This window comes from Arvicola amphibius, chromosome 2 (genome assembly GCF_903992535.2).
Source record: "Arvicola amphibius chromosome 2, mArvAmp1.2, whole genome shotgun sequence".
Taxonomy (NCBI): domain Eukaryota; kingdom Metazoa; phylum Chordata; class Mammalia; order Rodentia; family Cricetidae; genus Arvicola; species Arvicola amphibius.
Window position 1 is genome coordinate 104,807,459 of NC_052048.2, and position 18,777 is coordinate 104,826,235.

At 48.6% G+C, this 18,777-nt stretch overlaps 1 protein-coding gene across 2 annotated transcripts in view; it reads left to right on the forward strand.

Annotated features, from left to right (window-relative positions):
• The first annotated feature begins 1,837 nt into the window (after positions 1 to 1,837).
• The window catches only part of Pxdn (peroxidasin), a 78,639-nt gene continuing 61,699 nt past the window's right edge, over positions 1,838 to 18,777 (forward strand). For both annotated transcript variants that reach the window (XM_038320473.1, XM_038320474.1), the window contains exon 1: positions 1,838 to 2,116. In XM_038320473.1, coding sequence (XP_038176401.1) covers positions 1,923 to 2,116 — 194 coding nt within the window. In that variant the 5' untranslated portion in view covers positions 1,838 to 1,922. The remainder of the gene's footprint in view (positions 2,117 to 18,777) is intronic.

Consider the following 18,777-nt stretch of genomic DNA (forward strand, 5'->3'; position numbering starts at 1 on the left):
GTGTTAAGTAGGAAAATGCAATTTTGGGGGAGAAAAATAATAGTTTTGGTTTTTGGTATCATATACTTGACTAAGTTTTTAACTAGGTGAGACATGGGTGGCCTAGGGACCCTGGTCTCCATCACAGTACACAAAATAGACTGCCCCCGTCTTGACCTGTGCTTATCTCTACGACAATACATTCCTGGAACTTCTGTCCTCATAGAAACCTAGCTCTGGTTCTGCAGGGACTCAGGGCAGCGTGGAGAGCTCCTGGGGTGGACAGCCTCACTGGAGGCTTTGTGGTGATCAATCTCACCCTGGGGGGCTTCTCAGGGAGTGTGGCAGGAGTCCTGAAGAGCGATGGCATGCTCCAAGCTTAGCAATCCTGTTCTCCCCATGGAATACAAGCTGCAGACTGCTGGAAGTGCGCCAGTCATGGAGATGTCCCATAGGAACTGGCACCTCCTCCGACGGCCTTCAGTTCCTCCCTGACACAGCCTGTCAGCAGTGCAGCTGAAGCCTTGTGACAGTGACTGAGGGTGACCGCATCCCTCAGCGGGTACCCTGATGCTGGATGCCTAGCAACACCCTTCCCTGCCTGATATCAGTGGGAGCACAGCAGTCTGCAGGTCAAGGCCTATCAGGTGTGTTGGTTTTCCATCAAAGTAACTAAACACCAACCGAGGCCAAGCAACTTCAGGGAGAAAGGTCTATGTTGTCTCAGTTTCTGAGATTTCCATCTGTCTATCCAGAAGGGCCTGGCAGAGCTGGGCAGTTCCCTTCAGGTAGACAGAAATCACAGAGTGCACCTGGGCAGATGGACATCTGTCTTCCCATGTGGACTATTACACTGCCAGCCGAAGGGTGTCACTCTGGTTCCTAGTGAGTCGTCTTTTTTCAGGTATCTTTTTTTGTCAATTTCTCTTAGACACAACCAGGGTTTTACAGTCTCCTGAGTACTCAGTTCAGTCACGGTGAGAATCAAGATCAGCTGCCACACCTGGACTCTGCTTTCAACTCTGATAACTGAATTCTGTTCCTTTGGTTGCATTGCCTAACCTGGCCCTCCTGGTCTGAAGAATGGAGAGACTGGCACCCCAGTGGGAACCAGGGAAGTGGATAAAGTGTCAACATTCAAGCTTTCATAGCACACACACACATGCTAACCTCAGGGCTTCCCTTGTTTCTTGTTGTCCCCGTAAAATCAACCTGAGATGGCCACAGGTGTTCTCCATCTTTGCTACAAGGGAAAGCACCAGGTGGGCAGGGGCTCCTCACAGGTAGCAAGTGTTGGAGGCCTCAGGGAACTTCTAATTCTGCAGCACAGTCTTCCTATAAACTGTGCACCACAGGGCTGGCCTTCAGTTTCTCCAATAGGAAGGAGAACTTAAGTCAGAGGTGGACGCTATTGTGTGGGAGCAGGGAAGGGGTATTGGCACTGAGAAAAAGGAGGCAGGGTGTGAAAGCTCACTTCTTAGAACACCCAACACTTAAGTGTTCAAAACAAGGCATCCCCGGCAACAAAGCCCTTGCACACAGGCAGAAAGTATGGTTAAGGGGTTGCAGCACTGCCCATTTAAAAGCAGAATCAGAGATCCAAACCCGGTCTCAACCCTCGCCTCTGTACTTCCAGGCGCCCCCACAGTGGAATTCTTGTTCACTGGTCATGCTGTCCAAGGAGGCCAGGCTGCACCCCCAGGAAGGGTCGCCGGGATCCTACACCAGGGCCCTGGTGCTTGCCTAGCCCCCGCCTTCTGCGAGGCCGAGAGGGGAGGAGCCACGCGCATGTGCACAGCTGGCGCCCCCCCCCCCCCCGCCCCCCGCGCACAGCTGGGACGTGGGCCCGGGACCTGAGGGCTCAGTTGGGAGCCGGCGGTGGATGCGCCCGCCGAGGCCTCCACTGCGGTCCAAGCGTGTCTGTTCTGTCCGCGCCGTCTACCATGGCCGTGCGCCCCATGCGCCGCCGCTGCCTTCAGGCGCTCGTGCTATGCTTCGCCTGGGGGACTATAGCGGTGGTCGCCTCGAAGCCGGGGGCAGGCTGTCCAAGCCGCTGCCTGTGCTTCCGTACCACCGTGCGCTGCATGCATCTGTTGCTGGAGGCCGTGCCCGCCGTGGCGCCGCAGACCTCCATCCTGTGAGTGCGGCCCGGGGTCGCTGGGGTCCGAGGGACGTGTGATTCTGGGTGATCGGGGGGCGTGAGTAGCCTAGGGGACGGGGGTTTTGGTTTGGCGAAGCGGGGAATCCCGGCGTCCGGTGCAGGGCTGCAGGGCGTTCTGGGCCTTTGTCCGTCCTGGCTGGGACGCCAGGGGCGGACCTGAGCGCAGCGCGCGCGGCCTTGGGAACCGCCTTTGTTCAAACTCAATCTCCCGCTGGCCCGGGAAGTGGTAGGGAGTCGCCAGGGAAAGCCCCGTGCGTCTCGTGCGCCCTCCCCGACTGGCCTCCCCTCTGGTGTTTTCTCAACTTTCACTCAACCCGCTCTCCCTCCTCACCTCTCCCTCTTTCCCTTCTCCCCCTCTCTCCTCTCCCCCTCTCCCCCTCTCTCTCTCTCTTTCTCTCCCTCTTTCTCCCTCCTGAATCTCAGGCCTTAAGGGTGAGTCGCCCCTCTTCGGACCTCTTCCTCCCTCAGTCTACCTGTCCCACTCCCCCAGCCTTCTGGAGTGAGGCCCACCCCAGACCACCCTCTCCCTCAGATTCTGCGTCCCACGGTGCCACTAGCGCCAAGTGTACACTCCCGTCAGCTTCTGCGCTAGAGCCTTCAAGTTAGCTGGGTATCCTGGGGACCCTGTGGGGTGCAGCACTTTGTAGGTTTTTTTTTCTTTGCCTGTAGGGAGCCTGATATCCAGGGTGCCATGGAGGACCCTCCACTGTGTGGGTGACCATGTTCTGGGCAGCCCGAGGGGCCCCTCTGGCAGTTTCTACTCCCAGCTGGTCTGTTTCATAGAGCGAAGGCCCCCCCACTTCCTGGACACTTGACTTTCACCTGGAATCGTGCACTTCTGCCTCTCTTGCAAAACCCAGATCAGAAGGAATCCCAGTCCCGAGGGAGAGGGGGCCAGAGTTGGCTGCAGGCCTCAGTGTGCTCTGAGGTTTGGTTCTGCGGAGGCAGGCATGCATTTTAGGGGCCAACTGTAATTCAGGGCCCTGCAGCTGCACTTCTGCTTTCCAAAAAGAGTTTTCACTTTTTGAGGCTGGGCTGGAGGACTTTGGCATCTCCAAGGAGCCTGTGAAAGTTATAAAAATCCGAGGGACGGATTCACGGAGTGAGCGGGCAGCGTTCTCACTTCTGAAAGTGCATGGGTGTCTTACTTCCTCTGGTAGAGATTGTGCCCGCGGCACCAGGGCCAGGCTAGGGTGGGAATGCCTAGCAGAATTCTCCGGAGAGCTAAATAAGGCTTCCATTCCAGAGGAAGTGGATGGTCAGCCAAGGCTGTATCTGAGAGGACCGACATCGAGCCCTAAGGCAATAAACTTTTAAAGCGGGCCAGGTTGGACGGTCTCCAAATGCGGAGGATTTCTGCAGTGAGTCAATGGCCAAAACTTGGACCCTGAAGCCATTTTTCACATCTGAGCAAAGTCAGATACTCAGACTATGTGTTCCCAAATCTTAATTGCTTTTTGCAACAGTGTTTTAAAAAGAACGCTGTCAAACAGAACTGGAGACCTCCACTGTCCTTGGCTTGCTACCAGAAGTGTATGTGGGGGCCTGAGTTCAGTGGTTAAAGACCCTTGCAGCCAAACTTGATAACTTGAGTTCAATTCTCAGGACCCACACGGTGGAAAGAGAGAATTGACTCTTGCAAGTTGTCCTCTGACTTCCCCGTACCCACGCCCCATTAGAGAAATAAATTTCTAAGAATTTAAAACAGTTTACATGTAGCAGAGGATGTGTAAGGTATCCAGAGAAACAGCAGAGACAGTGTTTGGAAGATTCCTCCAGAAGGTATGTTTGCAGAATTTCAAACCTCGCACTTTCACGGATGTCTTAAGTTTCCTGTAAGATTTTGTAACAAGGTACCACTGATTCTGTCAGGCGAGCACATGACAGAGCACACGCTAAGTCAGTCCCATTCTGTGTCTGGGTCCGGGCTGGGACGGGTGGGGTGGCCCAGTGGGAGAGTAGCAGACAAAAGCACCGCTTGCTCTCAGCTTCTCTGACCACTCCCTGCTCCCGTATGCATGCTGGCACTTTCTGTATTTTTCTGCATCGAAGGCAAAGGTGTAGCTCGGTGGTGGAGAACTTGTGAGGCCCAGAGTTAGAGCCCTAGTGCTGAGAGACGAGACAAAAGAACAATGGTTTCGTAGACACTGGACATAACAAATGTGACCTTACGGAAGCCCACCTCCAAAGTCAGAGGGACCATCCCGTTGTCACACCATGTGCGGCTTGCTGTCTCTCTCATCTTCCCCAAAGACTGAATCGGGTTCTCTCATTCCTAATGTTTTGGCCAGGGAGAATGCCAGATTGTTTGGGGCTTCCGAGTGTTCTCAGGCCACCTTATGGTACGGGTTGATACTGGCGTTGCTTTTTGGTGCCTGTAAGTTCAAGGTGGAAGACATCCGTGGTACCCTGTGCCTCTCCATGCTCAGTGCCTTGAGCCTCCTTAGGAAGTGTGGCTTGGAAAGCCGCCTGATTTTCTCATAGCATCCTGAATGAAGCACTCCTAACGCTCTTCCTTCCTCTGTACCTCGTCACCCTGGCCTTCTTGGGGAAGTGGCCCTAAAGAAACAGCATGGGGTCCTGTAGATACTGAACTTCTCACCTCACCCCTTGCTCCCTTCACAGCCTTTTCTGTCCCCTGAAGTCTCCACTGCTGAGGTCATGGGAACTGAGCCTGGACACTTAACATCCACTCGGCATTCCAGGCCTCTTCAGTGCCAGGGAGTTGTTTCAAACTGGTGGTGTGGAGGAAGCCCCAGTGCAGGAATGACTGAGGCTGGGAGTTTGGGACAACTTCTCCGGGTGCCATGCAGAGGCCTCAGGGCAGTCACCATCTGGCCTCCTGGGCCTGTCTGTCTGCCCAGTGCCCAGTCTTCATTTTCTGATGACCTCTTCTGTGTTTGGACTTGAGATAGATTCTGGACCCGCCACTTTAATAAAGACCCGATCCCTGTAGTCAGTCTTGTGGGATATCAGCTTTCCTGGTGGAGCACGGGATAATGTCCAAGTGTGCCAGGCCCTTGTGGGACAGAGGAGGCCAAAGAGCTCTCTGGTAGAGTGGATCCACACTTGGCTCATCCACCACATGGGTAAAACTCCCAAATGCTGAAGTCTCTTGGACCCATAGGGATGGAGATAGACTCTGTCGTTCAGCATGCCCGTCCTATTCGTCATAGCTGTTCACATATATGTCACAGCTTGTCATTGACCAGCACCACATCCAAATGAGACACTTGGAGAAAGCTGCTCCCTGCAGCTGCCCTTGTGGAATCAGCTGCCTTCCCGCAGGAAACACAGTCACCCTGGCCTGAAGACTGGAGGAGAAGGCATTGTCGGTAGTGCATTCAGTTCACAGGAAGTTCCCTGACTCCTGACCATGTCCTCTGGGGACACCTTTGGCTCTAGTTTGCTGGGATGTGCTCTCTGTGTTATGTTTAGTGGCCATAACATGAAAGCTGATGTCCCTGGCCTCGGGGCTGAGGGAGGCTCAGATTCATGAAATCCCTGTGTTTTCCCACTGCTCACAGCTCAGCGAAGATCTGGGAGGCTGCTGTATTCATTCTGGATTCCTGGGTGTTGGCCAAAGAGGAGAACCCTCAGTGTCCACCCAGGGCTTAGTGGGACTTGGGTCTGGGTGACATTCACTGAGACCATTGCGATGCTCTTTGAGGGTTTGAACATTCTGCTGTGACATCACTTCTTTGACCTCTGAATATTTTTTTTTTTTGCGTGTTTCTGCGTGGAAGACATTCCTGTGAGGAAACCATGGTGGTTATGTTGTTCTTTAGCCTTTCTACCCCACTCTTCAATGTGTTCTAACGTCAAGGAAATAGTGTGAAAATAATCCCTTCACCTGGGACCCTGGACCAGGTGGCTCTGAGGGCTGGAAACTTGGCTTCTTCCTAATGAAGACAGCTTCCTGCAGTTCTCTCCTATGCTAATGGACTCAGTTGGTGGTAACTGAGACTGGCTGGTTTCCTTGCTGTGGAGTTTGGGGGGCCAGAGCTTGAGTGTGGTGCAGGGTCTGTGGGCCAGCTTGTTTGTGCTCAGCTCATGTTCACTCACTCCCCTTCTGCAGTCTGTGTTCCCTGCGATGTGGACCAGAAACTGAGGACGAGTCCAGCGGTTTTATCTGAAGTATGGGGTGCTGGGCGGGCTGGACATGAGGTGCTCTCCGCACAGATCAGAGGCATAGCATTGCCACATAGGCCCAAAGCGTATCTTTTTATGACTGTAAAACCGAGAGAGCTGGAGAGTCGCCGTATACTGTGCGTAGTCCCATGGACAGAATAGGAGCTCTTGCCTGACCTGTTGGGGAAACTGGCCTTTTCTTGGAAATAAAGAGAAATGTAAAACAGATTCAAAAGGATGAAATAAGCTAAGGCTATTATAGAGTTAGGAGGTCAGGACTCCAGGCCTGGAGCTGGAGACTGTTTAGAAATCAGGAAATTAAGGAAATGAAGAGGCGTCTGCAGTCGCTGGCCTCTAGTGCCATGTGGGTGAGGGTGGGAGGGTGGGGGGCTCTTGAGTTTCACAATATCCAGGACAGTCACTTGTTTTCACAGTGACAGCTTTGTGGGCTTTGAGGTACAATAGAAAATGATACATTTAGAATGTCATTGCTTTAGTGAACTCAGGTTAAGAGCAGTTTAACTTGACTGTGGTGCTTAAGTAGTTGGGACTCCATGTCAGTTCCCTCTCTGCTGCTGTGGTAAATCCATGACCAGAGCAGTTTGGGAAAGAGCTTATTTAGGCTCATGGTTCCCGAGGAATGAGAATTCATGGGGGGGGGGGGGCATGGCAATAGAGGCAGGAAACTGGGGGAGCAAACTTGGAAGTAGGCAAGGGTTTTAACTATTTTTGGTTTTGTTTTGTTTTTCAAAACAGGGTTTCTCTGTGTCACAGCCCTAGCTGTCCTGGAACTAGCTCTATAGATCAGGCTGGCCTCGAACTCATAGAGATCCTCCTGCAGAGGCAGGCATGCTCCCACCAATGCCTGGCTGGGTTTTAACTCTTAAAGCCCACACTCAGTGACATACTTCCTGCAAGGCCATACCTTCTAAACCTTCCCAAACAGTTCTACCACCTAGAAACCAAGAATTCAAATACTGGAGCCTACAGGGGTATATTCTTATTCAAACCCCTACTGACTCTCTTAGGATTCTCTTCAGTCTCTGCAAGCCAGGAATCCTTGGGTTCAGAATGGGGCTGTTTTCTTTAGGGAACTCTGAATGCCATGTACCCACCATGTGCACCTGACACCCCAGCACTCCAGCATTGTCGGGAGGATGCTTTCTTGTCGGGAGGATGCTTTCTTGTTGGGAGGATGCTTTCTTGTTGCTTGAAATGATGCAGGTGATTGCTTTAACATCTTTCAAAGTTGGTGATTCCCATACTTTGTGCTTTCTTTTGTCTTGGTGATCATTTGGAAAAACAGAAGCCCTGCACCATCTCCCACCTGTTTGCTTATCACTCCGTGCTCTAGTTGCATTTCTGGTCCCGTGACAAGTACAAAATCAAAAGCAACTTTGAGGAAGAAGTGGTTTATTCGACTTAAAATTACAGGTCACAGGCAAGTTCAGGCAGAAACTCTAGACGGGATTGGAAGATAGACCTCTCTGCTATTCCACAAAACATTATCTCAAACCAGGAAACTCGCTTCAAGGACAGAGAGGTGTACCAGGAACCAGAGAAGATGTTGATTACTGGTTGGTAGACAGGCTTCTTCTTAGCTAGCTTTCTATCCTGACTGGTTTTTTGTTAACTTGACACAGAGCACCACCATTTGGGAACCTCATTTGAGAGAATGTTCCTACTAGATTGGCCTGTTGGGCATTTTTCTTGATCCATGATTGGTGTGGGAGTGTCCACTCCTTGAGGGCAGCGCCATCCCTGGGTGGTGGTCCTGACTGGTATAAAAAGGCAGCTAAGCAAGCCATGAGAAACAATCCAGTAAGCAGGATTCCTCCATGATTTACTTCCGTTTCCGTTCCTGCCTCTAGGTTCCTGCCCTGACTTTACTTTGTGATGGAGTGTCACCAGGGAGTTAAAAGGGGTTGTGGTGTTTCTATTAGCATAGTAGTAGAAATCCCAACTAAGACACTTAGGGTTATATGTGTTTCTATAGTACTTTAAAATTTTGTGTGTGTCTATGTTCAAAGTGCATTTCTTGTAGGCAGTATACAGGTGGAGCTTGCATTTCATGCATCTTGATAAATTTCTGCCTTTTCATTGTGATATTTAGACCATTATATCTAATGTGATAATTGATAATGAGTGAAATTACATCATCTTGTTATTTGTCCCATATGTTCTTTGGTACTCTAAAAACCTATCTTTTGAATTAATGCATTTTAATTATTTTTCCATTTTGTGTGTTGCAGGTTATTTACTGTGAATCTGCTGTTTCAGTCGCTACATTGTATATTATTTTAGTACTGCTTATATTTAAATTGTGCTAAACATATAACACGAGAACAAGAACGTCACAGCACTTTGCTTCCCTTTCTCCCTAGCCGGACTTCTGTGGTAGAATTCTCTAGCATTTTAAATTTTCATTAATTAGACATGCCACCGCACCTTTAAAAGAAATGAACAAACATCAAGGTTTAAATAAGCAGAAAACCATCTCCATTCTTTCCCAGGCCCTGCAATTCTGTGAATCAACATTTCTTTCTGCTATGAGATACTTCCTATTACAGTCCTTGTCGAATAGACCCAGTGATGATTCTTTTCCCAATGTCTGTTCACCTTGGTCCGGTGTGAGCGTAGCTTTTGGGCCACGTGGGTGCTTCTGTCCCTGTTGGTGGCTGTGAGCTGTCAGGCCCTGCTCTACTCTCTGCAGCTTCCTATAGTCTCCTTCCCCTCCTCCTGGGGTGTTCTGGTGTTTCTGGCATCGGTCCTGAGAGTTTTGGCTGCCTTAGTCTCTCCACACTCCTTGTGTTCCATTCTCTCTCCGGCGGTTTGCTAGACTAGCTTCATGCTCACCTCATTTGCTTCCCTTCTCTCTGGGTTCATCTTCAGTTTTGATTGAGGTTCAATACCATGAAAATAGCTGCTCATGCATTATCCATTTTGGGGTTGCTTATGATGGGAGACTTTCACCTGTTACTCCATCTCATTTAAGAATGAACAGCCATCTTTGGCTTTAATTCTTTTTTTTTTTTTTTTTTTATTTTGCCTTTTTCAAAATCTTTTTCAGAAAGGTGTGGTAAAAAGAATTCATGCTCAGAATAAAATGCTGAGTTAACATTCACAAGTTTGAAAAAAATTCGAAACAATGTGGTGCTTCCCATTTGTCTTTGGGCCGTTTAGCAGGAACTATTCCGACATGCAGTGGCAGGGTCCTGGTGCATTCCACCATGCGAATTCCCACACAGACGTTCTTGGCTGCATGGCTTTTCTGCTGGGAGTTCTGCTTAAAGCCAGGGGTTACAAACCACAGCTGTGGGTAGCCTGCCTGTTAAAGCTTGAGGTGTTGGGACAAGCCAGAACGGGGGCTCCCATTTTGTCTGTGGCTGCCTACTAACCCCAAAGGCAGAATGGAGTGGGTATTTGTACAGACAGACAGACTGGAGTAGATGTTTGTACAGACAGACAGGGTGTTTGTGTAAACCAAGTGGTGTTTACCACCTGGTTTGTTCGGCTGCATCATGTTGGGCATAGACCCAAGGATTTGTCCCCTATATATCCTGAACTTGTCTCTCTTCCATGGCTTTGAGACTGATAGAAACAGAGGAGGGGGTGCTGAGCCTCCGGAAGTGACGCTGCACTGCTACTCACACTGCCTTGGTGAATTTTGGTTACATGCTTGCTTCACCCCGCTTCAGGAGTCCAAGGGTATGGATCAAGCATGTACCCAGACAGAAGTGGCTTCGAATGGCTCATCTTCCCCAACTGCAGCAGCTTTAGGTTTCCTTTCACCGATTGATTTTCTGTTCTGTGTACGTCTTGATGGGAAGATAAGTGGAAGGGTACTGAATACTGGCCTCTTCTTGGAGAGGTTCACTGAATGTCATGGTGTGTGTGTGTCCCTATGTTTCTGTGTGCTGTGACTTAGGGGAGAGGTCACCAGATGTCATGGTATGTGTGTCCCTCTGGTTCCATGTGCTGTGACTTAGTAGAGGATCACCGGATGTCTTGGTGTGTGTCTCCCTCTGTTTCCATGTGCTGTGACTTAGGGGAGATTCATGGGATGTCACGGTGTGTGTGTGTGTGTGTGTGTGTGTGTGTGTGTGTGTTTGTGTGTGTCCCTCTGTCTCAATGTGCTGTGACTTAGGAGAGGTTCACTGGATGTCATGGTGTGTGTGTCCCTCTGTTTCCATGTGCTGTGACTTAGGGGAGTGGTTTACCAGATGTTTCTGAGTGACACAGGGTGATCTGTGCTAAGGGGACAATGGTCTTTGTGCTGGTCCTCACCTGTGGCCTTCCAATAGGATGACTGCCCAGTCATTTGCATAATAATGCTTCAGGTAATTATTAAAATGATGGGCAATATGGTGAAGGACTAGAAGAGAGAAAGTAACATCCTTATCCCTAGGCTCAGACCATTAGCTTCTGGGGACTAGGAGTTAGTTGAATTTCCGAACAAGTTTGGCTTCTGGTATGACCATGCATCTTGGCCTACTGTGTTCCAAGGATGTGAGGCTGCAGCTCAGGTTCTTGTCCTCTGACTGAAGGACTCTCAGCCCTTCCTGTTTACCTCCTATAGCTCTAATGCTGCATATAAACGTGCAGGGTCTTCAGAAATTCACCCCTTGATGTCTCCCTTAGGGTCTCTGAATCGTTCATCTCTGAGAGTAGTTTAGTGCAATAAACAAACATGTTAGATTGGCTTTTCCTGCCGGAGATCCCTGAGCAGCAGTCTTCACAAGTTGTGTTAGGAGTTACAAAACCTGCCATCTCACCCACTGATTGACCATTTTGTTTTTCTTTACAGGTTATCAATTTTGTTTTTGTAAATAATACGTGATTGTATTAAAAATACTTTACAGATAAAGCAAAAACAGATAGCTTATATTCTAGCATTAGATCAGATGCACATTTATACAAATGTCTGTGTGTAGGCCAAGGCATATCAATGTTGACACACCTGTCATGTCTGTTTTCAAAAATTAGGGCAAGATACATATCCTGTTCTGTAATGTATATGTATGCTTTAGCATTTGGCCACATACCATACTTTGTGTGTGCACATGCATATTTGAGTACATGCATGCATGTGTGTGTGCGTGTGTATGTGTGTGTGCGTGTGTGTGTTATATGTTATGTGGGTGTGTGCATGGAGGCCAGAGATTAATAGGAGGTGATTTTTTGATTCCTCTCCTTATATCTTTCTAAACAGGGTCTCTCACTGGTCCTTGAGCCCACCTGTTGGCTAGACTAGCTGACCAGTGAGTTCTAGGGATTCATCTTTTTCTATCTACCAGTGCTGATAAAGTTAATGATGTTCAAATCTATGCCTACTGTTGGAAACTCAGGTTTTCATGCTTGCACACGGCAAGCACTTCACCCTGGGAGCCATTTCTCAAGCCTCACATCCTTGTTTTGATCATGTGTTTATAGGTAGATAGATGTTAGATAGACAGGTAGGTTGATAGGTAGATAGATAGATCGACAGATAGATAGATAGATAGATAGATAGATAGATGATAGATAGATAGATAGATAAATAGATAGATAGACAGACGGATAGATAAAGTAGTTGGGGTTAAAATAAGAATGGCCCCCACTGGCTCATACGTTTGCATACTTGGTCCACAGTAGCTTGGGAAGGATTAGGAGGTATAGCTTTTTGGAGGTGTGCCATTAGGGGCAAGTTTCAAGGCTTCAAAGGCCTCCTACCATTCCTAGGATGCTCTCTGGCTCCTATTTGTGGATCAAGATGTGAGCTCTCAGCTGCTGCTCCTGCTGCCCATCACCATGTCCTCCATTGCAGACTGTAAACCTATGGAACCATAAACCCAATTAAACTCCTTCATGGGTTGTTTTGGACGCAGCATTTGATCACAGCCATAAGAAAATAACTAATACACACACACATGCATACATACACGCCTATTTGTGTACGTATATCGGGGATTGAATCCAGGATCTCAAGCTATAGCAGCAGACCACACCCTCTGTCCTGCCTTCTCATTGTCAGTGAACACAGTATTCATTTCTATGAAACTGCCAAGTTTACTTAACCAAATTCTTATTACAGACTCTTGCTTTGTTTCCACTTTTTAGCAATCCCAAATCACACTTTTACAATGCACAGTGTGCATTTTCTGGGTGTCTCTGGGTTATTTTTAGGGTTTGGTTCTGTAATCCTGTAAAGGACCGTGGAGTTTCGGCAATCACTGGTTGCAGTGTGGTCACACCAACAAATCTACAGATTGGTTTCTGTGGGTTTCAGCTTGAAAATGCCTAGTGTGAGCACATAATCCATCTGTTAACAGTGAACCAGTGGCTAACTGTCCCTATCCCTAAAATGGAACCGACCCGACTAGATCTGATCCACTCTTTGTCAGAAAGACCCATCCCAGCTTCCTGTTTAGAGATCAGGGCACGTACCAGCATCATGCCCAGCTGGGGGATGTTTTAATAGCAAAATCAACAGTACAGAATACGGAACCACCAAAGCAGTGGTTCTAAGCAGGCTTCGGAAGGGACTGGAGCCTGCTGACAGCAGAAGGACCAGAGCAAGAAGGCCACCTGTCCAGGATCCTCAGCGGAAACAAATGTGGCAGATGCCTCAGATTTTCCACCACTCTGCCCCTGTCTGCAGCTGATGGCTGAACTCCAAATATTGGCTTTGGGGTAATGTTTCACATAGAAGTCATCTGCAAATAGCGCTTTCCTTGAATTCCCGGAAGGGACACCGTCCCAAACTCAGGGGTTCCTGGCCTAAAGAGAGACACTGGCCCAAGGTCAAGGGATTTTTTTAACCTAAAGTGGGGTGCTGCTGGACCTCAAGGACTCCTGGCCTGGGAATCTGTGCCTTTGTCTATATCAGTTGAGGGCAAGAAAACTTTGCAAAGTAGTAGGTTGTTTAATGGTTTCCAAGTCTTTGAGGATAAAACCACCTCTAAGTCGTTCAGTTTCCCTACTCTTGCAGAGAACACACAGAGTGGAGGTGCAGTGTAGGACGTAGGGGGTGCTGGGGTGGGTTAGGCGACTTGGTGATAAAGATGTAGTGGTCAGGTAGGGAACAGGAGACCCCTTCCTTGGGACCCTCATGTTATGGGGTAGGGCCAGATCTTGAGAGAGGTGAGAGGACCTGGACTCTGGAGCCAGGCTCACAAGGTAATAGGCTCAGGAAGGCCCAATCAGAGTGTGCCAGCTCGGGTGTGCTGCCAGTTCTGCTGGCTTGCAGGCTGTGAGCATGCCGGGCTCAGTCCTCTGTATTTCATGCATTGACTTTAGTGGACCCAGAGATTTTAATGCAAATAGGAAATTGCGTGAGTGTAGTTTTCCATGCACGCTTCCATGGGTTTTTCTAACGGGCCAAAAAAGATGTTTAAGAAACATCTAAGTTTTTCCTTTTGAGGATGGGACATGGAAATACCCCGAGATTGTGGGTGCTGTCCTCAAAGCCACTTCCTTAATTTCAGAAACAACTTACCTTTTCTAAGACACGACAGACCTAATGTCACTCACTAAGAAGAGAAGACAACAAAAATGGACATTTAGACTTCCTATGAAGAAGGCTGTCAATAGAGATGGGAAATTTTGATTTAGCAATGATTCAAACTCAGGCTAATATTGTTTCTTTCTTAAGGGAGAAAAATAAGATCACCAACACTCAGGAAGATAATTTTTTTTCCACATAGAAATCTAGGAGGGTTGAGGATGTAGCACAGTTGGAAAAGTACCTACCTTAACTGCACAACATCCTGAGTTCAATCCCCAGCCATGCTGTATAAATTGGCATGTTGCTACGTGAATGTAATCCTAGGATCTGACAGTCCAGTTTGTTCATTGCTGTGTCGGAAGTTCAAGACCAGCCTGAGCTGCCATAGACCTATCTCAAACAAAACAAAACATGTTATAGGAAAGAAACATGCCTTTCGGATATAATGTGAGAGGCAGTATTGTGTTTCTTCAGTGGAAAACAAGAGCTACAGCATGTCGGAAGTCCTTGTCATTAAAGTCGTGGCCCTCCTCTTCCTAGTCATCGCTGGCCTTCCTTTAGGGAGTAAGATTAGGCTCGTTGCTTCCTGGAGGGAAACAAATGTTTCTAACAATCTATAACCAGAGTAGCTGCACTTTAACTTTTAAAAATAGCAATTAAATAGATTAATGGTCACCACTGTTATTTTTTCAAATGTGTGGGGTGTTTGTATTGGCATGGCAACAGGTTGATGAGAATTAACATTGAACATTTGTTTTCTTGTATGTGTTGTTTTCATCATACATTCTTCTAAAATCAGTGCCCATGTCACCCCTTTATCCACCATCCACCTACCCACCCACCGCCCCACCTACCCACCCGCCCTCCCACCTACCCACCCGCCGCCCCACCTACCCACCCGTCCTCCCACCTACCCACCCGCCGTCCCACCTACCCACCCGCCCTCTCACCTACCCACCCGCCGTCCCACCTACCCACCCGCCCTCCCACCTACCCATTTATCCTTCTTCCTATCCATCTGTCCATCCACCTACCTATCTGTCCATCCACCTTCCCATCTGTCCATCTAGCTACCTACTCACTGGTCCATCCATCCACTCACCCATTTATCTACCCATCCACACTTTTCTCTATCCATCCACCCACCCTCCTGACAACCAGTTTATCTGCTGGCATGGTCATCAGCTCACCATCCTTAGTGACCCACAAAGGGAGTCTTTGTGCTGGTGTGTACATGCCCTGTGGTCAGGTACTTGTAGGAGAAGCACTCAAGCCATGAGGCATATCCAGTCATATTGGAAGATGCAGCAGTGTTACCTAGTTACTACCCATCTCTTGGTTTAAGTACATGGCTGATACCCAGCCACCTTATTACAGAAGAGCTAGCTATAGAAGGAGCCTACCAGAAGGCTTCTTCTCTCCTGTGCTCAACCTTAGAGAACACTTGTTTGCTGTGAGGCTCCCCAGCATCCTGTGTCCAAGTTCATTGGGTTCCCTACAGACCATAATTATTTGCCTAGCTTTCCAGGGTTATCCCTGGCCAGTATCTGGAGGAAAGAGCCCTTCCCACACCAAGGTGGACTGTTGTGCTTCTCAGGTGCCCAGGGAAGAGCAATTCTGAACCTAAACACTGATTGGCATTGGAGCAGGGTGGTGGGGGATTAGTTAGGATGGTGACAAAGGAACCCCAGGAAGGGATATGATGAAGTCCCCATATCCTTCAGAGGGAGTTCCTTGGCTAAGAGTTACTATTGTTCTCTTTATAATGGTCTGTCTATTTTAGTTGGTGCTCCCAGAGTCCTGAGGATGTAGGTAGCCCCTCTGATACATAGAATCTCTTAAACATTTCTACTACTTGGTATGCATATTTGTAGATTCTGATTTACTATTGCTTCCTCCACAGTCAGCTTGATTGAGCCTTAGGAAAGCAGCAAAGATCAGCTGGGGCCAGGAAGGCTGGGATCAGCTCTTCCTTGGGTAGAGCGCATGATGGCCTGTGGCCTTCTTCTGGCCAGGCGGCTGACTGACTCCTGGATGGCTGCCCAATAGGATAACATGATTTATCCATCTCCTTGGCTACACCCAGAGTATTCTGGTCTCTGCAGAAAACCTTGGTTAACCCGCTTAGTTCTTTAGATAATGTTTTTGGTAATCTACCAGGTCTTACAGACGAAGGGTGACCCTTCACCTCATGGCTAGACTAGCTGTCCGTGATGGGGAGTTTCATGTGCCAGTGTAGCTAGGCTCAGCTTTGAAACATGTAATTATATATATTCTGAATGCTTCTCTTACTGTGTTTAGATGAGACTGAGATTAAATGGGTATCCTGTAAGTAAGGCAGAGTTGTCCCCAAAACCTTCCTGGGCTTTGTGCAACCAGTTACTTAATAGAGCAGGAATAGGTCTCCCTGAGCAGGAAGGGATTCTGCTGACAGCCTGTGAACTTAGTTCATATTCACAGAGCTTGTCTTCGGGGCTGACCTGCTCGCCCACCTTCAGACTTCTGGATCTCTTCCTCTCTATGTCCGCAGCATCCTCTTGAGATCCCTGACTAGCAAGGTCCCTGCGATCTGCTGCCTGATTCAGATTCTTCTAGATCATGGGTGACTGGATCTGGTCGAGTCCTGATCTAAGCTAGTGCACTATCACTGACTGTCAAGCATAGCATAAACTATGCTGTCTCCTCAGAACTTAAACCAAGAAGCATAGAGGGAATGAATCGGGGGGGGGGTGTCATAGAATACATGTGTCATTAAAGCAGGAGGAGGGGTTGGGGGGAGGAAGGAGACGGGGGATGGGGAAAGGATCAATAAGAACAGATTATAAAAATGCTGTAACAAAATCGAGTACTTTGTATGCTAATTTAAAAAAGAAAACTAAAGAAATTTTTGGAAAAGGAAGTGACGGCCTGTGGCCAGAGCTGAAGGCCAAGCTGTGTCAGTAAAGTCCAGAAGGGGCTGTAAGAGAACAAGAACGTGCTCCTGGGAGTGGAAGGTGGGACCCCAGAAGTGCAGTCAGCTGGGGAGCTTCCTGAGGGGAGCCAGTGGGCAGCCACCTCTGTTCCTGTTCAGCGCCAGGAGTTGTGGAAAGAGGTGAATTCCTGGCTATGGCTTGATGGAAAAAGGAAGGAAGGACAGAAGAAGGGAAGGAGAGCTCTTTCTTATTACACAAGTGAGGTCATTGCTGTAAGGTTCAAAAAGTACCTTCATTAAGACAACTTGATAACTGTGAGGGCTGTAATCCATAGGGCATACAGATTCTTTCCCCTTGTACATCTGTGAATTTTTTCAAGTATTTTGTAAAGGAAAACCCATGCTTCCTGGGCCTTTGTGTCTTTCCTTTTTTTTTTTTAACCTGCTTACTCTCTGAGTGTATGGGTTTTGCCGTGTCTGGTTTCTGTCTGTCTCTGTGTGCACTGTGTATGCCTGTATGCATGCCCCTTTGTGTCTGTGTGTTTCTGCATGTATATTTCGCTCCATGTGACTCTGTGAATGCTAAGTTCTAGTTGCCAGCTGAAGAGCCCCTTTAATGCTGTAATAGGTCCTGCACCTCTTTCTCACTCCACTGAGGGTGTCCATTATCTTGCTGAGCCTTGGGCTGTATGCTCTGATAGGACCCCCCATCATAGCCCATGGGAAGCATTGATCTTAGACTGATTTTTCCAAGCCCAGAAGCAAACTGGGGGAGGGTTCTGAACATTGAGGGGTGTGAGGAGCAGAGCTGAGCTGGCCACCATGCTGCCTTGCCACGGAATACCAGACATCCAGGGGCCTCTGAAACCTCAGGCCCCAAACAGTGGGCAGTGAGTCACTCCTGTGTCCGGGGAGGGGAAAGCACCGGCCCTAAACCAAGGCATGTTCTTTGAATTAGAAGAGGCAGCCACTCGGCACCTGTGTCCTGTTTTCCTAACAGGAAGGCTTGTGTGGTCTCCAGCCTCAGCTCAGGATCCCCTCTCCCAGTGCCGGGACCATGTCTGCGTCACTCTCCTGGGAAGGGGTACGTACCGCTGTTTTCTTGGCTGGTTCTGATTAGGAAGATGTCTGTCCGGTTATGTTTTCTCCAATGCACTTTCTGGGAAATAATGAGTGTCACGCTCCATTGTGCTGTTGCTCCCCCTGCCCCCCCCACCTCCTTGTTTGCTTAGAATAAGAGCTTGAGATCGTCTCCCTCTCTCTTAGGTTGCTGTTCTCACTCTTGACCCCCAAACTGGGGAGAGCTTTCTAGGACAGAATAAAATGGCCTTCACAGAAGTCTCCCACTACAGGGTTCTGGCCAATTATTGAGGAAGCAGGGAGAATACTGACTTTATTTATTTTCCAGCATCCATGGGAAATATTTTGGGTTTGTTCCCAGGGAAACGATATGCATGGACTAGGGCATCTGTATTGTTTATTCATGAGGCACAGCAGGGGCCATGCCAGGATTGCTTGTGTTTGCAAGTGGCCCGAAGAAGAACAGTGCTCTAGTAAACAAAAGCTAGAAAGGGGGTTGCCCGTCCGGGGCCCAGCAGTTGGCCAGGCCTGTAGCATGCAAGCTCTGCATTCTGTCCTTCCTCGCTCTCTGGGGCCTAGGAACGGTTCCAGTCTGCTTTTGTCCACCTAAGCATTTTACACTTTCAACTCAATGAAACTTTGGCGAGAGTTTCATGAAGTGGCATCCGGTGTGGTGGGTGTTAAGTCCATTGGTTAGCGAATTGTAGAGCCGGCAGAGGACACAGTGTGGAGCCACTGGTCCCGAGACACCCAACAGCCCAAAGCTCTTTCATAACTGCAGAGAAATCAAGGCAACAGGACCGCCAAGAGCAGAAAGAGAAGGAACGCGTGCAAGCTTGCCAGTATTCAGCTCATTTTCTCTTTGATACAGTCTCAACCCAGGGGAAAATGCCACCCGCTTTTGTTCTAGGGTCTCCCATAACAGTTCATGGAATCACAGTTCCCCACAGAGATGCCGGCATAAGAGCCTGATCTCGGCCGTTCCCCGTCTGTGCAGGTGATTTTAGATTGTATCAAACAGACTATTAA